Source organism: Anomaloglossus baeobatrachus, chromosome 3 (assembly GCF_048569485.1).
Source record: "Anomaloglossus baeobatrachus isolate aAnoBae1 chromosome 3, aAnoBae1.hap1, whole genome shotgun sequence".
Classification (NCBI taxonomy): domain Eukaryota; kingdom Metazoa; phylum Chordata; class Amphibia; order Anura; family Aromobatidae; genus Anomaloglossus; species Anomaloglossus baeobatrachus.
Genome location: NC_134355.1, coordinates 290,536,652 through 290,559,961, shown reverse-complemented (window position 1 = coordinate 290,559,961; position 23,310 = coordinate 290,536,652). Strand labels below are relative to the sequence as shown.

Here is a 23,310-nt window from a genome sequence, read left to right as displayed (position 1 = left end):
AAATATTCCAGTCTTTGTGTGGTGTACATTTCTTGTGGTGGCGCATGGCAGCTAAAAGATATGTCATGTTCATTAATGAGTAACTAAATCTTTGAAATATTTTATTTACATTTCATTGCCCTAACGATTAGAAGCGGATGAAGAGGTGCGCAGTTCAGGACACAGTAAGAAAGCCTATTCTTTCTACTGAATTTAGACCCTGCACTGGGTACAGAAAATGTGCGCTCCTGTCTTCGCAACTGTGCACCTCTCTGAGGGTTTTTTTTTAACTCAGTGGTGGTTTCAGGACCCGGAACCCCATTGATCAGCTTATAATTATTAAGATAATGAAAATATGGAGAAAAAAAAAAACATTTCAAAGGTTTAGTTTCACTTTAAGTGACACATGTCTCTAATGAATTTGGCACATTTTACTCCAGCTCTGATTTCATCATGATTGGTGTTCAAAACACAAGTCTGGATGAATATGTGCCTTTCTGTCCCACTGTATCTCACCCCTGTGGGGGAGAGTGATGTTTTCAACTATAAGGCTGAGTGCCACCCACGATTAATATTACTAGCGTTTAAAGATGAGCGATGTTCGAGGTTCGAGGTTTGCCAATTTCATGTTTGAGTGATTTTGGGGGGTGTTCGATTCGTTCGACGAACTCGAAAGATTTGCTAAAAGTTCGGCAGTTCGAGTTACGTTCGAGAACGGTTTGAGCACCAAAAGTGTGGCTTTTCACAGTAAGTATGTGTGCACGTTGCGTATCTGCATGCGTCCTGCGTCCCCAGCACAGTCCCTCTCTCTTTCCTACTCACCGATCACGGGCGCCTCGCTGCACGGCTGTCACAAATCTTCAGCGGCTTTTCCTCTTTTGAAAATAGCTGCCGCTTCATTATTCAATCAGGTATTCCGTGCCTTCCCCGCCCACCGGCGCCCATGATTGGTTGCAGTCAGACACGCCCCCACGATGAGTGACAGCTGTCTCACTGCAACCAATCACAGCCGCCGGTGGGCGGGTCTATATCGTGCAGTAAAATAAATAAATAATAATTAAAAAAAATGCGGTCCCCCCCAATTTTGATACCAGCCAGGATAAATCCACACGGCTGGAGGCTGGTATTGTCAGGATGGGGAGCGCCACGTTATGGGGAGCCCACCACCCTAACAATATCACCCAGCAGCCACCCGAAATTGCCGCATCCATTAGATGCGACAGACCCGGGACTCTACCCAGCTCATCCCGAATTGCCCTGGTGTGGTGGCAATCGAGGTAATTACGGGGTTAATCATGACAAGCGTCTCCCCGAGACACCCTGTAAGTGAAGTAAATAAACACACACAGCGAAAAATCTTTTATTTGGATTAAAAGACAAAAAAACACCTCATTTACCTCTTTATTAATCCCCCAACAACAATCGAGGTTCGAAGTAATCCACACGACATTGTCAGCTCTGCTACATGAAGATGACAGGGAGCCCCATAGAACATGAGCGATCTGTGTCCTTTACGCAGCAGCTGAAGTGAGCCGCGCTGTCACCAGAGACTTCACTCTACAATGCAGGCGTCAAGATAACCAAATCTTCCTATGTTTCTCATTAGAGCCAGTGGCTCAATGGTTAGAGCTACTGCCTAAGAAGCATTAGTTCACGAGTTCAAGTCCCGGCCGCCCCGGTAAAGAATTGAATTTACTTTTTATTTTAAATTATAATTATTATTTATTTATAATTTAATTTAAGTATGCACTGAGGGGAGGAGCCAGACATCAGCTGTGAGCCACACCTCTAAAATCGGAGTAGTTCACGGAATGAGGCTGCATTGCTCTCTCCTCTCTCTCTTCTCTCTCTCCTCTCTCTCTTCTCTCTCTCCTCTCTCTCTTGTTCAAATTCAAATTCAAATTCAAATATGCTTTATTGGCAGGACCAAAATACAATTAGTGTTCCCAAAGCAAGAGAAATACAGTAAGTGTGGTGGGAGGGGATCAGGGTTATGGGGAGTTGGGGGCACAATTTGGGCTCTGAAAGTCCTTTTAGGGGAATTTATGTCCCCCTCAGCTTATGACATGTGGTGACATATTGGGCGTTGATCTCCACCATTGATTCCTCTTCCCCCAGTAGGATGCGGAGTTTCATCTCCTTGTCCATGGATGGAAAGTCCGGGGTATGAGTGGTAAGTTTCTGGAAGTGAGAGGCCCTCACTGCTGAGTATTTGTTACAGTGCAGCAGGAAATGCACCTCGTCCTCCAAAGCCCCCTGCTGGCAGTGCTGGCACAGTCTGTTCTCCCGTGGCTTGTATGTCTGTCGGTGCCGCCCTGTTTCCATCTCTAGGCTGTGGGCACTCAGTCTGTACAGACTCACGGTTTGCCTGTCTTTGGGGTGGCGTAACCTTTCCAGATATGGGCCAAAGTGTAGTCCCTTCACAGTGACCGGTAGATGGTGAGTTTCTGGGAGTTCTCTAATTCATTCTTCCAGTCCTGTATGTATTGCATCTTGCAGCTCTCTGAGATCTCTTTTATTTGGGCTTTTGTCAGCGTATGTTGCTGACTTTGGCTGTACTGGCTGCCGGGGTTCCTGGCTTGCTCTGGGCTCTGGCTCAGCAGGGCTTTATGATGGTAGGAGCCGGGGTTGCTGTTCTGTATGTGCACCTGGTGTGATAGCACCCTCTTGTGTATACTGAGCCATAAGGGGAATCGCCCCAGCTCTGCCCGACAGGCTATGTTTGAGGTGCTGCGATGGACTTGGAGGAGAGATTTATAGAACTCCATGTGGAAGACTTCGGTTGGGCTGGAATCCCACTTTGTGTGGTCTGTGTAAGTCACTGGGCCCCATACCTCGCTGCCATACAGCAGTATAGGAGTGATGACACTGTCAAATATCTTGACCCAGACTCTCACAGGTGGTTTGAGGTGGTACAGTTGTCTTCTGATGGCGTAGAAGGTTCTGCACGCTTTTCCTTTCAGGGCTTCTGCTGCTTGCTTGAGGCTCCCATTATTGCTTAGCTCCAGACCAAGGTAGGTATAGCTGCTGGTCTTTTCCAGCGTGGAGCCATTTAATGTGAAGGAGGAAGTGGGTATTTTATTCTGGTTCTTCTTCTGAAACACCATGACTTTGGTCATCTTTTGGTTGGTGCTGAATGTTTCTAGCACAGCCAGGCTATCTTGGAGGCCTTTCTCGGATGGGGAGAGTAGCAGGAGGTCGTCTGCGTACAGCAGGAACTTCACCTTTCGGTCATGCAGACTGAGGCCTGGAGTGGGGGAGGACTTTAGAGCTCCTGCTAGTCCATTTATATAGATGTTGAATAGAGTTGGGCTCAGGCTGCAGCCCCGTCTGACCCCACGGCCCTGTCAGAAGAAGGCCTTCCTCTTCCCGTTCACCTTCACGCTGCAACGGTTCTCAGTGTATGAGCTCTTGATCACACCGTAGGTTCTGCCACCTATTCCGCTCTCCAAAAGTTTCAGGAACAGGCCAGGGTGCCACACTGAGTCAAATGCCTTTTTGAAGTCCACAAAACATGCAAATATTTTCCCCTGTTTTTTGCTGTGGACGTGGGTCTTAATGAGGCTGTGTAGATGTGATCAGTGGTGCGGTGGTTTGGCATGAACCGAGCTTGGCTTCTGCTGAGGATGTTACCCTGGGTGAGGAAGGTGATGATCCTTTTATTAATGATGCTGTTAAACAGTTTTCCCAGAATGCTGTTGACACAGATCCCTCTGTAGTTTGCTGGATCATATTGGTCTCCATTCTTGTAGATGGGCGTTATGAGACCTTGATTCCAGCTTTGAGGGAAGTAGCCGGCATTCAGGACGTGGGTGAATAGTTTTGCTACTGCTGCATGAATGTCTGGAGAACTGTATTTGATCATCTCTGGCAGGATGCCGTCACTGCCCTCGGCCTTCTTACATTTTAGCAGTTTGATTCTGTCTTTTATTTCCAGCACACTGATGTCCAGATGATTTTGAAAGTCCTTGATTGTCTTCTCCATGTCCCACAGTTTAGTCGTTAAATGCTCCTGTTCTGGGGTTAGGTCTTCTTCTGGGATATTCTTGTAGAGGCCCTTGAAGTAGCTGTGTCAGATGTTGCCATTTTGAATGTGGAGGGTACTTTGTTTGGGATTTGTACTGATATGGCTCCATGTCTCCCAGAATGAGTTGTCCTGGAGGGAGTCTTCGAGCTGCTGCAGTTTGTGGGAGATGTGCTTTTGTTTTTTCTAGTTGAGGGTTCGCTTGTATTGCCTCTGTAGGGTGTCATGGACCGCTCTTAGCTCCTTGTTGTCGGGGTCTCTGTTTTTGATTTGAGGCTACCTCAGGGAGTTGTGCAGTGCCTTGCATTCTTTGTCAAACCATTTTTGGCCTTGCTTATTTGTAGGTCTCTTGGAGTTGGTCCTTCTGAGGCCTGCTAGCTCTGCCATGGTATATAGGATGTTATTAAAGTCTTTTACTGCCAGGTTGATCCTTTGCTGGTTTGATGTAAAGGATTTTGTGTGAAAGTTTACAAGCAGCTCTTTAATCTCTGTTCTGTTGGTCATGTTTGTGTATTCAATGGCTAACTGTTTGGGCCACTTGAAGGATGGTGGCAAGTTGTGAAGACAGCTCAAGTGGGGCTTTTGTATGGGTGACTTGTTTGTGGATCTCAAGTACAGCAGTGTCTGGTTGTGGTCTGACATGTGGGTATCAGGGGTGACTATGAAGGCATTTATGCTTGCTGGGTCTATGTCTGTTATGGCATAATCCACTACACTACTGCCCATGTGGGAGTTTAGTGTAAATCTTCCTAATGAGTCACCCCTGGTGCGCCCATTCACTATATACAGCCTCCCTCTGAAGTTCCTCGTAGATGTCCAACTTAAAGTATGGGGATTCTGATGGAGGGATGTAGGCTGCGCAGAGGTAGATGTCCTGCTGAGAAGTGAAGATGCAGCTGCTTATCCTCATCCAGATTTGGCTTTCTCCTCTTTTTATTGCCTTGTTCTTGGATCTCCTCCTTGTACCATATTAGTATTCCCCCTGAGCAGCGGCCCTGTTTGGTGTTCTTGTTTTTCTGGGCGGAGACAGAAAATTCCCTATATCCAATGGGTGCGAAAGATTCCTCCTCTGCCCGGGTCCATGTCTCCAGGAGGATCTGGATGTCAATGTTCTTTAGCCTTTGTTTGAAGTCTGGGTCATTTGTCTTGGACCCAAAAGCTGAGGCATTCAGTCCTTGAATGTTCCAGCTGCTGATAACTAAAGCCTGCTTTACACGTTGCAATTTCGCATACGATTTCGTATGCGATTTGCAACGCCCCCATCGTATGTGTGGCACATTCAATTTGTTGAATGTGCCGCACATACTAGTAACCCCCATCACACGTACTTACCCGTCCATACGACCTCGCTGTGGGCGGCGAACGTCCACTTCCTGGAGTGGGAGGGACGTTCGTCGTCACAGCGACGTCACATGGCAGCCGGCCAATAGAAGCGGAGGGGCGGAGCTAAGCGGGACGTAAACATCCCACCCACCTCCTTGCTTCCGCATTGTGGGCCGGGAGCCGCAGGACGCTGGTAAGATCTGTTCATCGTTCCCGGGGTGTCACACACTGCAATGTGTGCTACCCCGGGTACAATGAACAATCTAACGTGCAATTCTAGAGACAGGTACGATGTGTATGCGATGAACGTTTTAACGTTCAATCGCAATCGCACGTACCTGTCACACACTGCAATGTACTTACAATGCCGGATGTGCGTCACTTACGACGTGACCCCGCCGACACATTGTAAGATACATTGCAGCGTGTAAAGCGGGCTTAAGGATGTCATATTTAGTCGATATACCTTATAATGAGGAAGGATAGATTTTCATAGGACATAACCGTATTTAGTGGTGGGTTTGGGTGGCATATTTTAGTAGTGTCCCAAGAGTTTGCTGCACAATGTGTTGAGCAATGTCCTTATTTCTGCCATATTGCTGCCCTCTGTTGCTGTGTATTGCCATTGTGGGGCATGTGGTCTCGTGTATTTCTGCCATCTCTGTGGACTCTCTCCGGGGATCTCTGTGGGCTGCCATCTGTTTGGTGGATGCCTTGCTTGTTGTCTTGGAGGTCTGTTTAGAAGCATGTCCTTTAGCTCTTTTGCTAGATGGCTGACTCCTTGTTTATTGAGGTGTTTGTCGTCGTAGAGGTGATGGAGAGTTATTTCAGGGTGTCTTGCTAGCTGTAATAATAATAATAATAATAATAATAATAATCTTTATTTCTATAGCGCCAACATATTCCGCAGCGCTTTACAAGCTGTATGTTTGGTGTTGAGGTAATACTGGCGGCCAGCTCTGAGTTGATTTGCTGGGTTATTTGTTGGTGTATATCTTTCCTTGGAAGCAGGGCAGACAGGATTATTTTTGCTCTGGGGAATTTTTGCTGGGCTGCTATTGTGAGTTTTGATAGGTTCTTTGTGACTTTCTCTTGGTGGATATTGTTCTCTCTCTCTCTTGTTCTCTCTCTCTCTCTATCTCTCTCCTTCTCTCTCCTTCTCTCCTCTCTTTCTCTCCCCTCTCTCTCTCCTCTCTCTCTCCTCTCTCTCTCTCCTCTCTCTCTCTCCTCTCTCTCACTCTTCTCTCTCTTTTCTCTCTCTTTTCTCTCTCTTCTCTCTCTCTTTTCTCTCTCTTTTCTCTCTCTCTTTTCTCTCTCTTCTCTCTTGTTCTCTCTCTCTCCTCTCTCTTGTTCTCTCTTTCTCTCTCTCTCTCCTCTTTCTCCTCTCTCTCTTTTCTCTCTCTTCTCTATCTCTTCTCTCTCTCTTGTTCTCTCTCTCTTGTACTCTATCTCTAATGTTCTCTCTCTCATGTTCTCTCTCTCTCTCTCTCTTTCTCTCTCTCACTCTTTTTCTCTCTCCTCTCTCTTGCTCTTTTTCTCTCTCCTCTCTCTCTTCTCTCTTCTCTCCTCTCTCTTCTCTCTCTCTCTCTTGTACTCTCTCTCTCTTGTTCTCTCTCTCTCTTTCTCTTTCTCGCTCTCGCTCTCTCTCTTCTCTCTCTTCTCTCCTCTCTCTTCTCTCCTCTTCTCTCTCTCTTTCTCTCTCTCTTCTCTATTTCTTCTCTTCTCTCTCTCTCTTCTCTCCTCTTCTCTCCTCTTCTCTCCTCTCCTCTTCTCTCCTCTTCTCTCTCTTCTCTCTCTTTTTCCTCTCTCTTTCCTCTCTTTCTCTCTCTTTCTCTCTCTTTCTCTCTCCTCTCCTCTTTCTCTCTTCTCTCTCTTCTCTCTCTTCTCTCGTTCTCTCTCTCCTCTCTCTCCTCTCTCTCTTCTTTCCTCTCTCTTCTCTCTCTCACCTTTCTCGCTCTTGTTCTCTCTCTTTATCTCTCTCTTCTTTCTCTCGCTCTCTCTTTCTCTCTATCTCTCTATCTCTCTCTTTCTCTTTCACTCTCTCTTTTGCTCTCTCCTCTCTCTCCTCTCTATTCTCTCTCTTCTCTCTCTTCTCTCCTCTCAGCTCTTTCTCTTCTCTCTTCTTCACTCTCTTGTTCTCTCTCTCTCTTGTTCTCGTTCTCTCTCTCTTTCTCTCGTTCTCTCTCTTCTCTCTCTTTTCTCTCTCCTCTCTCTTCTCTCTCTTCTCTCTTGTTCTCTCTCTTGTTCTCTCTCTCTCTTGCTCTCTTTCTCTCTCTTTCTCTCTCTTTCTCTCTCTCCTCTCTTTCTCCTCTCTCTCTCCTCTCTCTCTTTTCTCTCTCTCTTCTCTCTCTCTTCTCTCTTGTTCTCTCTCTCTTGTTCTCTATCTCTCATGTTCTCTCTCTTTCTCTCTCTTTCTCTCACTCTCTTTTTCTCTCTCCTCTCTCTTGCTCTCTTTTTCTCTCTCCTCTCTCTTCTCTCTTCTCTCCTCTCTCTCTTCTCTCTCTTTCTCTCTCTTGTTCTCTCTCTCTCTTGTTCTCTCTCTCTCTTTCTCTTTCTCGCTCTCTCTCTTCTCTCTCTTCTCTCCTCTTCTCTCTCTCTCTTTCTCTCTCTCTTCTCTATTTCTTCTCTCTCTCTTCTCTCCTTTCCTCTTCTCTCCTCTTCTCTCTCTCTTCTCTCTCTTTTTCCTCTCTCTTTCCTCTCTTTCTCTCTCTTTCTCTCTCTTTCTCTCTCCTCTCCTCTTTCTCTCTTCTCTCCCTTCTCTCTATTCTCTCGTTCTATCTCTCCTCTCTCTCTTCTTTCCTCTCTCTCTTCTCTCTCTCACCTCTCTCGCTCTTGTTCTCTCTCTCTTTATCTCTCTCCTCTTTCTCTCGCTCTCTCTTTCTCTCGCTCTCTCTTTCTCTCTATCTCTCTCTCTTTCTCTCTCTTTCACTCTCTCCTCTCTCTCTTTCGCTCTCTCCTCTCTCTTTTGCTCTCTCCTCTCTCTCCTCTCTCTTCTCTCTCTCTTCTCTCTCTTCTCTCCTCTCTTTCGTCTCTTTCTCTTCTCTCGTCTTCACTCTCTTGTTTTCTCTCTCTCTTGTTCTCGTGCTCTCTCTCTCTCGTTCTCTCTCTTCTCTCTCTTCTCTCTCTCCTCTCTCTCTTCTCTCTTGTTCTCTCTCTTGTTCTCTCTCTTGCTCTCTCTATCTCTCTCTTTCTCTCTCTTCTCTCTCTTTCTCTCTCTCCTCTCTCTCTTCTCTCTCTCTTCTCTCCTCTCTCTTGTTCTCTCTCTCTTTTGCTCTCTCTCTTTCTCTCTCTTATTTTCTCTCTCTCATTTTCTCTCTCTTATTCTCTCTCTCTTATTCTCTCTCTCTTGTTCTCTCTCTCTCTCTTTCTCTCTCTCTTTCTCTCTCTTTCTCTTTCTCTTCTATCCCACCTCTCTCTCTTCTCTCCTCTTCTCTCCTCTTCTCTCTTTTCTCTCCTCTTCTCTCTTCTCTCTCTTCTCTCTCTGTCTTCTCTTTTCTCTCTTTTTTCTCTCTCTCTTCTCTTTTCTCTCTCTTTTCTCTCTCTTTTCTCTCTCTCAGACCTGGCGATGATCAGCTGATGCAGTCACCTGACGGAATCAGCTGACACTATTAGTCGAGCGGTGAGGCCGGGTTTTTACCGCCCAGCCAGCTAAACTATCCGCTGCCGCTGTCGGACAGAAGTCTGCACAGAAGTGTGTAGTTTTTTTTAATTTTTTTTTGCACTGATGCATCAGCTGATTGTATAAAAGCCATTTATACAATCAGCTGCTGTGTCATGGGATTCAGGCCCTTGAACCTGACACATCATCTGATCGCTTTGCCTTTCAGAAAACCTATCAGATGATATTGGATCCGGATTGGACGGCGCGGGACCCTTGACCCAGGATTACTGCGGAGGGGGGTTCCTTATTTCAATAAAGATGGAGTCACTAATTGGGTTGTTTTATTTCTAATAAAAATATTTTTCTGTGTGTTGTGTTTTTTTTTTATCTATACCAGCAATTCATGGTGGCCATGTCTAATATTGGCGTGAGATCATGAATTTCGGGCTTAGGGCCAGTTGATAATATACAGCTAGCCCTAACCCCATTATTACCCAGCGAGCCACCCATCACCAGGGCAGCTGAAGAGTTGGATACAGTGCCAGAAGATGGCGCTTCTATGAAAGCGCCATTTTCTGGGGCGGCTGCAGACTGCAATTCGCAGCAGGGGTGCCCAGAAAGCTTGGGCACCATGCACTGCGGATTTCTATCCCCAGCTGCCTAGATGTACCTGGCTGGACACAAAAATTGGGCGAAGCACACGTCACTTTTCTTTTTAATTATTTCATAAAATTCATGAAATAATTAAAAAGAAAAAGGGCTTCCCTATATTTTTGGTTTCCAGCCAGGTACAAATAGGCAGCTGGTGGTTGGGGCACCACGTAGCTGCCTGCTGTACCTGGCTAGCAAACAAAAACATGGCAAAGCCCACGTAATTTTTTGGGGGGCAAAAAACTCCTGCATACAGTCCTGGATGGAGTATGCTGAACCTTGTAGTTCTGCAGCTGCTGTCTGCTGTCTGTCTGTATGGAGGAGAGCAGACAGCAGCTGCAAAACTACAAGGCTCAGCATCCTCCATCCAGGACTGTATGCTGGAGGGAGAGGCAGGGGGAGCAGAACTACAAGGCTTAGCATGCTCCATTCACTAGTGTATGCAGGAGAGCAGACAGCAGCTGCAGAACGACAAGGCTCAGCAAACTCCATCCAGGACTGTATGCAGGAGCTTTTACCCCCCCAAAAAATGACGTGGGCTTCGCCATATTTTTGTATGCTAGCCAGGTACAGCAGGCAGGTACGGCTGCCCCCAACCCCCAGCTGCCTATTTGTACCCGGCTGGGAACCAAAACTATAGGGAAGCCCTTTTTTTTAATTATTTCATGAATTTCATGAAATAATTAAAACATGACGTGGGCTTCGACCAATTTTTGTGTCCAGCCAAATACAACTAGGCAGCTGGGAATTGGAATCCGCAGCACAGGTTGGCCGAGCTATCTGGGCCCCTCTGTGAATTGCTGTCCGCAACCTCCCCAGAAAATGGTGCTTTCATAGAAGCGCCATTATCTGGCGCTGTATCCAACTCTTTCAGCAGCACTGAAGCCGGGTGGCTTGCTGGGTAATAATGGGTTAATACTAGCTTTGTTTTAATAGCTAGTATTAAGCCAGAGATTCTTAATGTCAGGCAAGTTTGATCCGGCGATTAAGAATCTCTAATAATGGGTTAAAAAAAAAAGATACCACACAGAGAAAAAATACTAGATAATAATTAATTAATTAATAGAAATAAATACACAGACACATTAGAGACTACATGTTTATTACTCCCTGTCAGCCCTCCACGATCCTGGTCTTCTGTCTTTTTTTCTCCTTCAACCCATGCAGCTCTGCTACATCAGACAGCACTGCATGGGAGGAAGACGCTGCTGCTCCTTGCAGTCTAATCACTCAGTGAGTGAGCAGAGGCTGCGGGCTGTAAGCGGTGACGTCACCGCTGACAGGCGAGGTACTATAGCAACGGTGCTCCGATCACGTGATTCCCAGTGCCGCAATTCACCGGCTGTGGCAGCCAGTTTTTGCATGTACGCTGACTCTGTAAAGAGCGCCCACATGCAGGAACGGGGACGCCGACCATGTGCCAGAGCATCTCGCTGGTGCACGGAGATGCACAAAGGAGCACCGCGTACCGGAGAAATGCACTGACAGGACCTAGCATGACATCTAGCCATGTGACCAGTCTGTAGCCAATGAGATAATAGACACGTGACTGGTCACATGGCTATTTTGACGTCACGGAAGGTCCTATCATCGGTGCTGGTTACCAGGAGGATGCAGTGATTATCGGAAGGAGAAGCGGCGGGAGACAGAGTGCAGGATGTGTCGCGGGGACCTGTAAGTGTAATGCAATGTTTATTAACTGTATGTGTACATGTATAATGTGTTTTTATGTGTTTCTGTTTGCCTCCCATTGTTTTCAATGGGGTTCGAGTTGGCTCGTCGAACGTTCGTCGAACGTTCAACGAGCTTGTCCTCCAGTCGACGAACCGAACCGAACTCGAACTCTAGGGGGGTGGCTCATCTCTACGAGCGTTATGGAAGCAGCATATTTTCTTTGGTATGTTTTTTTTCTCTTGACTTTCTGGGTTAGTAATAGGGGTGCCCATTATTAACACCAGAGCTTGATGCCGGCTGATACTACACACCTGACATCATCCCCAACTACCATTACCCCGATTTCCACTGTACCAGGCAATTGTGTAGAGCCATCTAATGTGATGCACCACTCCTGGGGCAGCTGTAAGCTGCTATCTTTAAGGCTGGAAAGGGCCCAATATGCATGGACCTTCCCAGCCTATTAATATCAGCTTTGCAGCTGGCTGCTTTACGTTGGTTGGTTATCAAAAATAAGGGGAACACTATGCCATTTTTTAAAAAAAAAAATATTATTTATTAGGTTAAAGGTAATCTGTCCAGAGGCTTTTGCTACCTCATCTGAGAGCAGCATGATGTAGGTAGTGAGTAGAGATGAGACACCCCCCTAGCGTTCGAGTTCGGTTCGGTTCGTCGAACGGAAACTCTGTTCGACGAACCAATTCGAACGCCATTGAAAACAATGGGAGGCAAACACAAACACATAAAAACACATTATACATGTACACATACAGTTAATAAACATTGCCATTACACTTACAGGTCCCGGCGACGCATCCTGCACTCTGTCTCTTGCCGCTTTTCCTTCCGATAATCGCTGCATCCTCCCAGTAACCAGCACTGATGATAGGACCTATTGTGACATCAAAATAGCATGTGACCAGTCACGTGTCTATTATCTCATTGGTTACAGACTGGTCACATGGCTAGACCTCATGCCTGTCAGTACATCTCTCCGGTACGCGGTGATCGTTCCAGCATGTCCGTGTACCGGCGAGATGCTCTGGCACATGGTAGGCTTCCCCATTCCTGCATGTCGGCGCTCTTTACAGAGTCAGTCCACATGCAGGGACTAGATGCCACAGCCGGTGAATAGCGGCTCTGGGAATCATGTGATCAGAGCACCGTTGCTATGGTAACCCACCTGCCAGCGGTGACGTCACTGCTTACAGCCCGCAGCCTCTGCTTACCCACTGAGTGATTAGACTGCACGGGAGCAGCAGCGTCTTCCTCCCATACAGTGCTGTCTGATGTAGCAGAGCTGCATGGGTTGAAGCAGAAAGAAGACAGAAGACCAAGATCGTGGAGGCATGACAGGGAGTAATAAACATGGAGTCTCTAAGTGTGTCTGTGTATTTATTTCTATTAAAGTATTTTTTCTCTGTGTGGTGTCTTTTTGTAACTCTTTATTGGAGATTCTTAATAGTCGGGTCAAACTTGCTTGAAATTAAGAATCTCTAGCTTAATACTAGCTAGTATAACAAAGCTAGTATTAACTCATTATTACCCAGCAAGCCACCCGGCTTCAGGGCTGCTGGAAGAGTTGGATACAGCGCCAGATGATGGTGCTTCTATGAAAGCGCCATTTTCTGGGGCGGCTACGGACTGCATGAGGGGCCCAGAAAGCTCGGGCCAACATGTGCTGCGGATTCCAATCCCCAGCTGCCTAGTTGTACCTGGCTGGACACAAAAATGGGGCGAAGCCCATGTCGTTTTTTTTTAATTATTTCATGAAATTCATGAAATAATTAAAAAAGGGCTTCCCTATATTTTTAGTTCCCAGCCAGGTACAAATAGGCAGCTGGGGGTTGGGGGCAGCCGTACCTGCCTGCTGTACCTGGCTAGCATACAAAAATATGGCAAAGCTCACGTCATTTTTTATTTTTTTAGTTTTTTTGCAAAAAAAATAAAAAATGCTTCCCTGGATTTTCCATTGCCAGTGTTGGTAACACCAAGCAGTGGGGGTTAGCAGCCAGTAGCTGTTTTGGATTACCCTTAGCTAGCAATACAAAAAATGCAACGGGAGCCCATATATTTTTTTTTAATTATTTATTTAAATAACTAAAAAAAAATGGGCTTCCCTGTATTTTGATTGCCTGACATCACAGTACTGTAAAAATAAATCATTAAAAAAGATGATGTAGCGCTCCGCGGTATTTTTGATTCTCAGCGCAGATAAAGAAGACAGCTACGGGTTGCCACCCCCATCTTCCTGGCGTTACCTTGGCTGGCAATCAAAATACAGGGAAGCCAATTAATTTTTTTTACTTAAAAAGATAGTTAAAAAAAAAAATGACGTGGGGTCCCCCCATTTTTGATAGCCAGGTAGGGTAAAGCAGACGGCTGTAGCCTGAAAACCACAGCTGGCAGCTTTACCGTGGTTGGTGATCCAATGTAGAGGTCACCCCAGGCTCTTTTTTATAATTATTTTATAATAATAATTACAAAAAAAAGTAGGGTCCCCCCCAAATTGGATCACCAGCCAAGGTAAAGCGGACAGCTGTGGTCTGGTATTCTCAGGGTGGGAAGGTCCATAGTTATTGGCCCTTCACAGCCTAAAAATAGCAGGCCGCAGGCTTGACCCCAGCTTATCCCGTGCCCTGGTGCAGTGGCAAATGGGGTAATAAATGGGGTTGATACTGGCTGTAAGGTCACCTTACATCAAGCCCAGCAGTTCGTGATGTCATGGCGTCTAACAGATACTCTACATCACAAACTGTCAGTACTAACAAAAAAAATAGCCAAAAACAAATTTATTTGAAAAAACACTCCCCAAAGCATTCCCTCTTTCACCAATTTATTGTAAGGAAAAAAATAAGGGGTCCTACGACGACTCTGGACCATCTAGAATATGGAGGACACGCTCTGGGAATGTATCCCCTATTTTCTAGGAGTGCAGACCCTCCATGTGAGGAGTATGGGTGCAATGAATCTGCACCCACTCTCCCCAGGTCCACAGCAGCAGAGTCTACGTCGTAACTGTTGCTACCAAAGCTGCAATGCCCTGCTCATGAGGAAAGGAGATGCCTAATCAGGAGAACTATTCTACATTTCCAAATATTGGTATTTGATGATAATATTGATAGTCCACCTACTATATATTGGGTATAGGATCTTAGAGAGGGAATACCCCTTTAAGTCCAGTTATCCTGCTGAATGAATACTAAACAACAGAGCTCGCTATTTAGACATGTTATTTTGCAGCGTATGACGAACTCTCATGTTTGGTATTCGTTCAGCAGTGCAACAGAAATAGCAAATACCTCCATTTGGAAATGTAGTGTAGCTCTCCTGATTAACTTTGTTCCTTACCTCATGAGCAGGGCAATGCAGTTGCTTACAGATGCATGGTTACCATTACCACCATTCATAGAGACAGTGGGTTTTGTTCTTGGTCGTAACTGTTGCTACCAAAGCTGCAATGCCCTGCTCATGAGGTAAGGGCATGCCTAATCAGGAGAACTATACTAAATTTGCTAATAAAGGTATGTCCTATATTATTACTATTCCACCTACTATATATTGGGGATAGGATCTTGGAGATGGAATACCTCTTTTAGTTCAGTTATCCAGCTGAATGGATACTAAACAACTGAGCTCGCTATTTAGACATGTTTTCTTGTGGCGTATAACGGACTGTTATGTTTGGTAGTCGTTCAGCAGGGCAACTATATAATCAAATACCTCCATTTGGAAATGTAGTATAGCTCTTCTGATTAACTATGTTCCTTACCTCATGAGCAGGGCATTGCAGTATCTTACAGATGCATGGTTACCGCCACTCACTGTGTCTGAACACAGGAAGCTGAGCTGACAGCCACTTTGTGCATGCGGCAGTGTCTATTGTGAAGGAGGGGGTCGCGGGGGATCAACGCTGCACAGGTACCGTGGGACACCGGGAAATACCGGTGAGGTTATAGGGGGTGACCTGGCAGGGCCTGGGGAGGATTTTTCTGTCGCATGTGTCATGGCACATGCAACAGAAATGAGAGGAGTAGGGTGAATGCGGCCGGCGCGCTGCTGTGCGTGCGGCCATCTTAGATTTCTGGGAGGGGGCCGGGGGTGGGGGCAGTTTGGCGACACCGGGGGACCGGAGGGGACCGAGGAGGAGATTTATCTCCCATCTGACATGTTTGTTCATGCCAGATGGGAGATAAATATTTTTTAACTGGCGCTGTCATTTACTGTAACGGGATCATCGGTATACGGTGTATACTGGTGATCATGTGAGCAGGGACCAGAAAAACCGGCCTGAATCATGATCTCCAGAGTCTCAGCTACCCCCTGAAACCCCGGAGATTTTCTGACGCTGGGGGGCGCTATTCACTTTTTTCTGCCTGCTGTTTATAAACGGCAGATCAGAATAAGGCTACATTCACATGAACGATCCGTTTTTGCGGTCCGCAAAAAATGGTCCGTTTTTTTCACAGATGCATCCGTGTGGCATCCGTTTCCATTCCGTTCCATATACGGTCCTTATGTCATTCGTTTGTCATCCATGTTCCTTCCGTTTTTTTGCGTACCGCAAAAAAACTGAAGGAGGGAAAATACATAAATTTACCCAGGATCCATAGCTTCAACCTACATGAGGCTGTCACATGTTCACTCCAGTGCCATTTTCTACTGCTTTTCACAGCGTAGAGCGCTCTGGTGTTTTTTTTGTGCTTGTACACTTCATATCAGTCTTTTCTGTCATTATAATGGCAGAAAGACACATAATGTCCCACTCTCCTGCATTTTGTAATTTTGCCTTTGGTGCCTTTCATGTGGCACTAAGGGGTGCATAGCCTTGTATTTAGCCAAAAAAATAAATACATTTTAAAAAAAATATGATGTGGGGTTCCCCCTATTTTTGATAGCCAGCTAGGGTAAAGCAGACAGCTGCAGCCTGCAGACCACAGCTGGCAGATTCACCTTGGCTGGTAATCCAAAACTGAGGGCACCCCATGCTGTTATTTTAATTTAAATAAATAATTTAAAAAAAAAACAACACGTGGGGGTCCCCCCAAAATTGGATCACCAGCCAAGGTAAAGTGGACAGCTGGGGTCTGATATTCTCAGACTAGGGAGGTCCATGATTATTGGACTCTCCCCAGCCTAAAAATAGCAGGCCGCAGCTGCCCCAGAAGTGGCGCATCCATTAGATGCGCCAATCCTGGTGCTTCGCTCCAGCTCATCCCGTTGCCCTGGTGCGGTGGCAAACAGGTTAATATATGGGGTTAATGCCAGATGTATAATGTCACCTGGCATCAAGCCCTGGGGTTCGTGATGTCAGGCATCTATCAGATACCCAACATCACCAAACCAGTCAGTAATAAAAAAAAATAGACGACAAACACATTTTTTTTTAAAAAAATACTCCTCAACACATTCCTTCTTTCACCAATTTATTAGAAAGAAAAACAAATCCAGGTCTGGTTTAATCCAAGGGGGTCCCATGACTATCCTTACCATAGTCAATGTCCCAGTCAATGAAGAACAGAATGTTCCATATTGGCTGGGAGAGCAGTGCAGTGACCTGAGCTAACATCAATAGGTCAGCCCAGGTCACTGCAGGGCATGATGAGCGCTGCTGTCAGGACGTTAGCGAGGTACATTACCTGCGGTGATCGCTGGTCCACCTCGACCTGTCACACTACTTACCTGCCTAGCGATGTCGCTGTGACCGGCGAACCGCCTCCTTTCTAACGGGGAGGTTCGTTCGGCGTCACAGCAACGTCACAAAGTGGCCACCCATTCAAAGCGGAGTGGCGGAGATGAGCGTGACGAACATCCCGCCCACCTCTTTTCTTCCTCATTGCGGGCGGCCGCAGGTAAGGTGAGGTTCCTCCTTCCTGCGGTGTCACACATAGCGATGTGTGCTGCCACAGGAACGACGAACAATATCGTACCTGCAGCAGCAACGATAATTGAGAATAGCGGGGCATAGTCACCGATTTAGCGATTTTGCACGTTTTTGCGACGATTCAAAACCGCTCGTAGGTGTCAAATGCAACGACATCACTAACGCGGCCGGATGTGCGTCACAAATTCCCCTGACCAAAGTTACCACTGGTCCCTGGGATCCCTCAACACCCTAGATAGGTTCTGCACCTATGCACCTAGCCGGATACCTGACCCTAGGTATATCTAGTGCTGGACCCTAAATAGAGAATGAGTGGGATGAGCTCTTTGCCAACCCCACTAAACACTAGAGAAGACACAAGGAGGACATACAGGGGGAAAATGCATAAACTACTTATCCACAGATGACTCAAGTAGAAGTTCAGCAAAGTTTCAGCAATGACACTACAGATGGCTACAAGCCACTTTTTGCAACCAGAGCTTGAATTAACTGAGTAATATCACCAGCTCTAGTCCAAAGAAGATGGGAGTATTAACGCACCAAGAAAATATTGATGATCAGCAGCTGGATGAGAGGAGTGCTTTGTTGGATCCTAAAGGGGAAGAGAAGTAAACTCAGCAGGAAAGCTACTTAATATAGTGAATATTAATAGCAGGAACAATAGAAAGTCAGGGAGCATTTTGTGCAGCCAAACACTGTGACCTTCTATTGCCAGAAACCACATGACTGTCTGTCACCCGTGACACACTTGTGACAGATATATAGACGAAGTAGGAATGCACAGCAAATATGTAAACAATCAGTAAATTTATATAAATAAACAAAGTGAGGGTGCATAATGCCTACCAGACACCAAGAAACTATAGAGAAAAAAGCATAGGCCCAAGACAGCACTCAACCCACTAGAAATATATTAATACAAATTTTATTTATTGTACAACATTAAAACCACATTAAAACAATAGAAAGATCATCATGGTGCTGGAGAGCCACCAAATGGAACACTATTAATAACTATTAATCACTAGTGATTACTAGTGTACCATTTGGTGGCTCCACAGCAGCATGATGACCTTTCTATTGTTTTTAATGTGGTTTTAATGTTGCACGGTAAATAAAATTTCTATTAATATATTTCTAGTGGGTTGAGTGCTGTCTTGGGCCTATGCTTTTGTCTCCATTGTTTCACACTTGTGACAGAGACAAAGTTCTACTGTACTGCCCCACACACCACAAACCCCCTACTCACTGGCTGCCTGTGAAATGAAATCTGATGAAGTGTTATGCGGGCTTTACACGAGACGATATATTGTGCGATAGGTCGTCGGGGTCACAGTTTTCTTGACGCACATCCGGCATAGCGCACGACGTCTTCTCGTGTGACACCTCCGAGCGACGCAGCATTGCTCACAAATCGTGAGTCATGTACTCATCGTTAACTTTCATAATATCGTTTATTTTCATGGGTGCAGGTTGTTCATTGTTTCCGTGGCATCACATGTTGCTCCGTGTGACACCACGGGAACGATGAACACAGCGTACCTGCGTCCCACGGCACCCGCCGGCTTAATGGAAGGAAGGAGGTGGGCGGGATGTTTACATCCCGCTCATCTCCGCCCCTCCACTTCTATTGGCCGGCTGCTGTGTGACGTCGCTGTGACGCCGAACATCCCTCCCACTTCAGGAAGTGGACGTTCGGCGCCCACAGCGAGGTCATCCGGAAGGTAAGTGCGTGTGACGGGGGTTAAATGTGTTTGTGCGCCACTGGCAGCGATTTGCCCGTGACGCAAAAACGACGGGGGTGGGTACGATCGCTCGTGCTATCGCACGATAGATTGACTCGTGTAAAGCAGGCTTTAGATGTACTCAGGCACAACTCTGCAACAGAGATGACAGCATTATGAGAGGTTAACTGTCAGTCATTTCATGTCTCACACTGGTAATGCCCTTTTTAATTTTAAAATAAGCTGTAGATGCAGTCTACCAGGAAAATTCACATCTGAATATGGAATTTATTGCTATATATTTTGAAGATAGGATACACATTAAACTGATACTTATAGAAACAACAACAATTTACAGATGTAGTAAATATAGATACAATCATTTTAAGATATAATCACCTTTGTTGGGTGTTGTGCTCTTCAAGTCTTTTTCATTGGACGCTTGCAAACTATCTTCTTGTTTTCCTAATTGGAGAGATTCTTCAGCATATTCATTTTTGGGTAGCATCTAGAAAGAATGCAATATAACTTATTCAGTAATCACATAAAATTTATTAAGATGTTGACAAATTGATTTTGTAGTGGTGCAACACTAGGCACTCTCAAAAATATGAATGATACCTGCAATTACTATATGTGAGAGCAGAGATATCAAGGCAGTTTTCCAACACCACTAATGTTCCATATGTAAAGTTAATTTGTCTTTTATAAACTAAGGCGGGCTTTACACGCTGCGACATCGCTACTGATATATCGTCGGGTCACGTCGTTAGTGACACACATCCGGCGCCGGTAGCGACATCGCAATGTGTAAAGCCTAGGTGCGACGATGAACGAGCGCAAATGTGCCAAAAATCGCTGATTTGTGTCACGTTGTTCATTTCCATAATGTCGTTCCTGCTGCAGATACGATGTTGTTTGTCGTTCCTGCTTCACCACACATCGCTGTGTGTGAAGCCGCAGGAACGACAAACATCTCCTTACCTGTGTCCACCAGCTATGTGGAAGGAAGTAGGTGGGCGGGATGTTACGTCCCGCTCATCTCCGCCCCTCCGCTGCTGTTGGCCGGCCGTTTGGTGAGGTTGCGGTGACGTCGCTGTGACGCCGAACGCACCTCCCCCTTGAAGGAGGGATTGTTCGGCAGTCACAGCGACGTCACCGACCAGGTATGTGCATGTGAAGCTGCCATAGCGATAATGTTCGCTACGGCAGCAAACACCATATATCGCACGTACGATGGGGGCATGTGCTATCGCGCTCAACATCGCTAGCCGATGCTAGCGATGTCGCACCGTGTAAAGCCCGCCTAACTGTCAAGAGTGGAGAAGGAGTATTAAAGGGAGCCTGTTACAAGATTTGGTGACTATAAGCTGCAGCCACCACCACAGGGCTCTTATATACAGTATTCTAACATGCTGCATATAAGAGCCCAGGCCACTGTGTAGAACATAAAAATCACTTTATAATACTCACCTAAATGGTCGGAACGGTCGGTTCGGTGCAGACTGGTCGGATGGGCGTCTCCGTTCTCCGGGTGCGGTGCCTCCTTTTTCGGCCATCTTTGTCTTCCTTCTTCTGAAGCCTGGGTTCATGACGCATCCTACGTCATGCACACGTGCCAACATTGAGATCCTGCGCAGACGCACTATAATACTTTGATCTGCTTTGCTCAGGGCAGATCAAAGTGCGCCTGCGCAGGACCTCAATGCGAATGTTGAAGGATGCTTATGCACCCAGGCTTCAGAAGAAGGAGGGCAAAGATGGTTGAAAAAGGAGGCGCCGCACCCAGAGAACAGAGACTTCCATCTGACCAGTCTGCACCGAAGCGACCATTTAGGTAAGTATTATAAAGTAATTTTTATGTTCTACACAGCGGCCTGGGCTCTTATATACAGGATGTTAGAATGCTGTATATAAGAGCCCAGTGGTGGTGGCCGCAGCTTATAGTCACCAAATCTGGTGACAGGTTCCCTTTAAGGCTTTGTTCTCACAATCCAATTGCACGGCATTTTTTTCCAACTATTTTCCAAAATTGCAGTAAATTTGCTGCATTGTTATTACCACAATTTCAAAAGATTGCAGGAAAACAAAAAGTAGAAGAATCACATCATGTGAACATGTCTGTAAGCTCCAGGTGCTACATAATAAATGTTGGTATAAATGCAAATAGTTAAAGGGGTTTATGAGATTAGAAACAATTTTTTGGTTTTCAGAAACAGCACCAATCTATGCAGGTCACCAACCAGGACTGTGTGATACAAAAATGCTCCGCATTATTGATGCTGAAAAGGGGCCAGATGCACAACATCCCTGAGCTAACACGCTGCCCTGCTCTCAGCTCTGGGTGCTCTAAGTGTAATATTCGGCATATACATGTGATGCAGAATAGCAGTCAAAATTATATTAGGTATAAATAATGTTAGCAATTTGCACTGGTTTTAATAGGTTATTACAATTGGTGATTTATTCCCAGTATAACTCTGAGGTTAACAATAAAGTAAATATGATTTCCCAGCCATATTTTAATCATACATTCACAGGGAGGAAGTTTTCAAGCTAACGAATAATTAAAGCATATATATTGTTTTACCAGCGCAAAAACAACCAATTAGGATACAAAATTTATTATATATTTTACAACAAAAGCAGAACCAAAATCTAACACAGGTCATACAGTCTAAGTAGCATAAGCTGTTTATTGGCAATGAACATTAAAATGTATTTTGTAACCATCGATCTTTACCCCCTAACCACTTTTGCAATTATCTTTCTTATACAATTCCCTACAAATCTCCCTTATCTATCTAATCCTTAAAGGTGTTTTGGGTTTTTTTTTCTACTGCACTTCCTATGAAGTTTCATTTGAGAGGAGTCTCCAACATGACGTCACAGGATGCTGGAGCTGCAGTCACTCCCCATAGAGTCCATTGCCCTTCCTGAAATAAGAAGTCCCAGCAAGCAACACTGCAGATTCTTACTTGTTTCTTGCATCGCCGTTCTCTGTGGATGTCCTGGATGATGGTCAGATGGGTGTCTCCGTTCTCCAGGTGCGGTGCCTCCTGTGCTGTGCCTGGGGTTAGTGCAGCACCAGCCTGTTATTCATCTCTCTGGAGCCATTTCCATTGCTTGAGTGAAAGACCAGCCGGGGGCAGGGCTAAGAGAGCTACAATTTGCCAATGGCAACTACACTCAAAACTCACTATTTAAACTAAACTTTTAATTCATATTTTATAATGAACAATAATATATATTATAATTTGCCCTGTACAATACTAAAAGCACTTAGTGCAGGACTTCTGATTCTAATTGCTTTGCAATATATCCCTATGCCGTCATTATTCCTATAATTAGACACTGGCCGTGTGTCAATACGCATTATTAACAATAAATATCAGTGATAGCAGTCCTATCATTAGCTATTTAAAAGACTAAGGATCAGGCCTCTCTAATATGTTTCACCTATACAGGCATCATCAGGTGAAAATGAGGCTCAAAAGCCCCTGATAATGCCTGTATAAGTGAAAAACGTTGAGAAAATCTGTGGCTAGAGCTCAAAAGACCAATGTATGTGTATCGCTCAGGGTTATGGGGTACTCGGTCCCGGGCAGTGTATAACTGGGGAATGTCACTTTGGTGGCCGTTGCCCGGTTCCGTGCCCTGAGTGCTTTTTTAAAAAGGGGATATTTACATGGGATTGTTGAATAAAGTTCACACGTGACGCCACTTGCGTTTTTGCGGCTATGTGGAGGGAGCCGCCGCTGCACAGTTTTCACTACTGGGGCTGGTGTTAGTGGCAGCCTGGATGTTAGACCCTCTGCAAGGAGGGCCAGGCCCTAGAGGATAGGTGAGGTAGATGGGTGTTGAAAGAAGGTAGGTCACACAAGGGGTTGCAGTGTAACTGGTTCCTTAACTCACAATAAGCTGATAACTGGTCGCCCGCGGCTGGCTGGTCTCAACCGCAAGTCTTTATCAGAAAAACAGTTCAGTTGAATTGAGTTTTAAAGACAATAATATAAAGAACCTCAATTACCAGTATAAAATGTAACCTTTATTAATATCTAGATTTAGTTAAAATACACCCAGTGACTGTGAGCACACATAGGGGCATACAAGCAAAAAAGGGGCATTACCAAATGGGATCCCTCTAAATAAGGAAGAAAGGGACTGCCCTTAGCTGTGGGGAATTATATGCTGGCGTGTCTGTAGCATACACCCCCTTTTTTTTAGAAAACTAATTATTTCTTGATGCCCCCCAGATATCAAAAAGCATTCATTACACCATAGGTGCACAAAAGGGTAGAAGGGGTGGACAGTCTCTATGGAGTCCCTATCTCACCCTATACATGCTTGCTCCTAATGAATGCTTTTTGATATCTGGGGGGCATCAAGAAATAATTAGTTTTCTAAAAAAAAGGGGGTGTATGCTACAGACACGCCAGCATATAATTCC

At 45.5% G+C, this 23,310-nt stretch overlaps 1 protein-coding gene across 1 annotated transcript in view; it reads right to left on the bottom strand.

Annotated features, from left to right (window-relative positions):
* THEMIS (thymocyte selection associated) overlaps window positions 1-23,310 on the bottom strand; it is a 154,632-nt gene that overhangs the window by 43,284 nt on the left and 88,038 nt on the right. Inside the window, exon 5 of the mRNA XM_075338277.1 lies at window positions 19,260-19,368. Coding sequence (XP_075194392.1) covers window positions 19,260-19,368 — 109 coding nt within the window. The remainder of the gene's footprint in view (window positions 1-19,259; window positions 19,369-23,310) is intronic.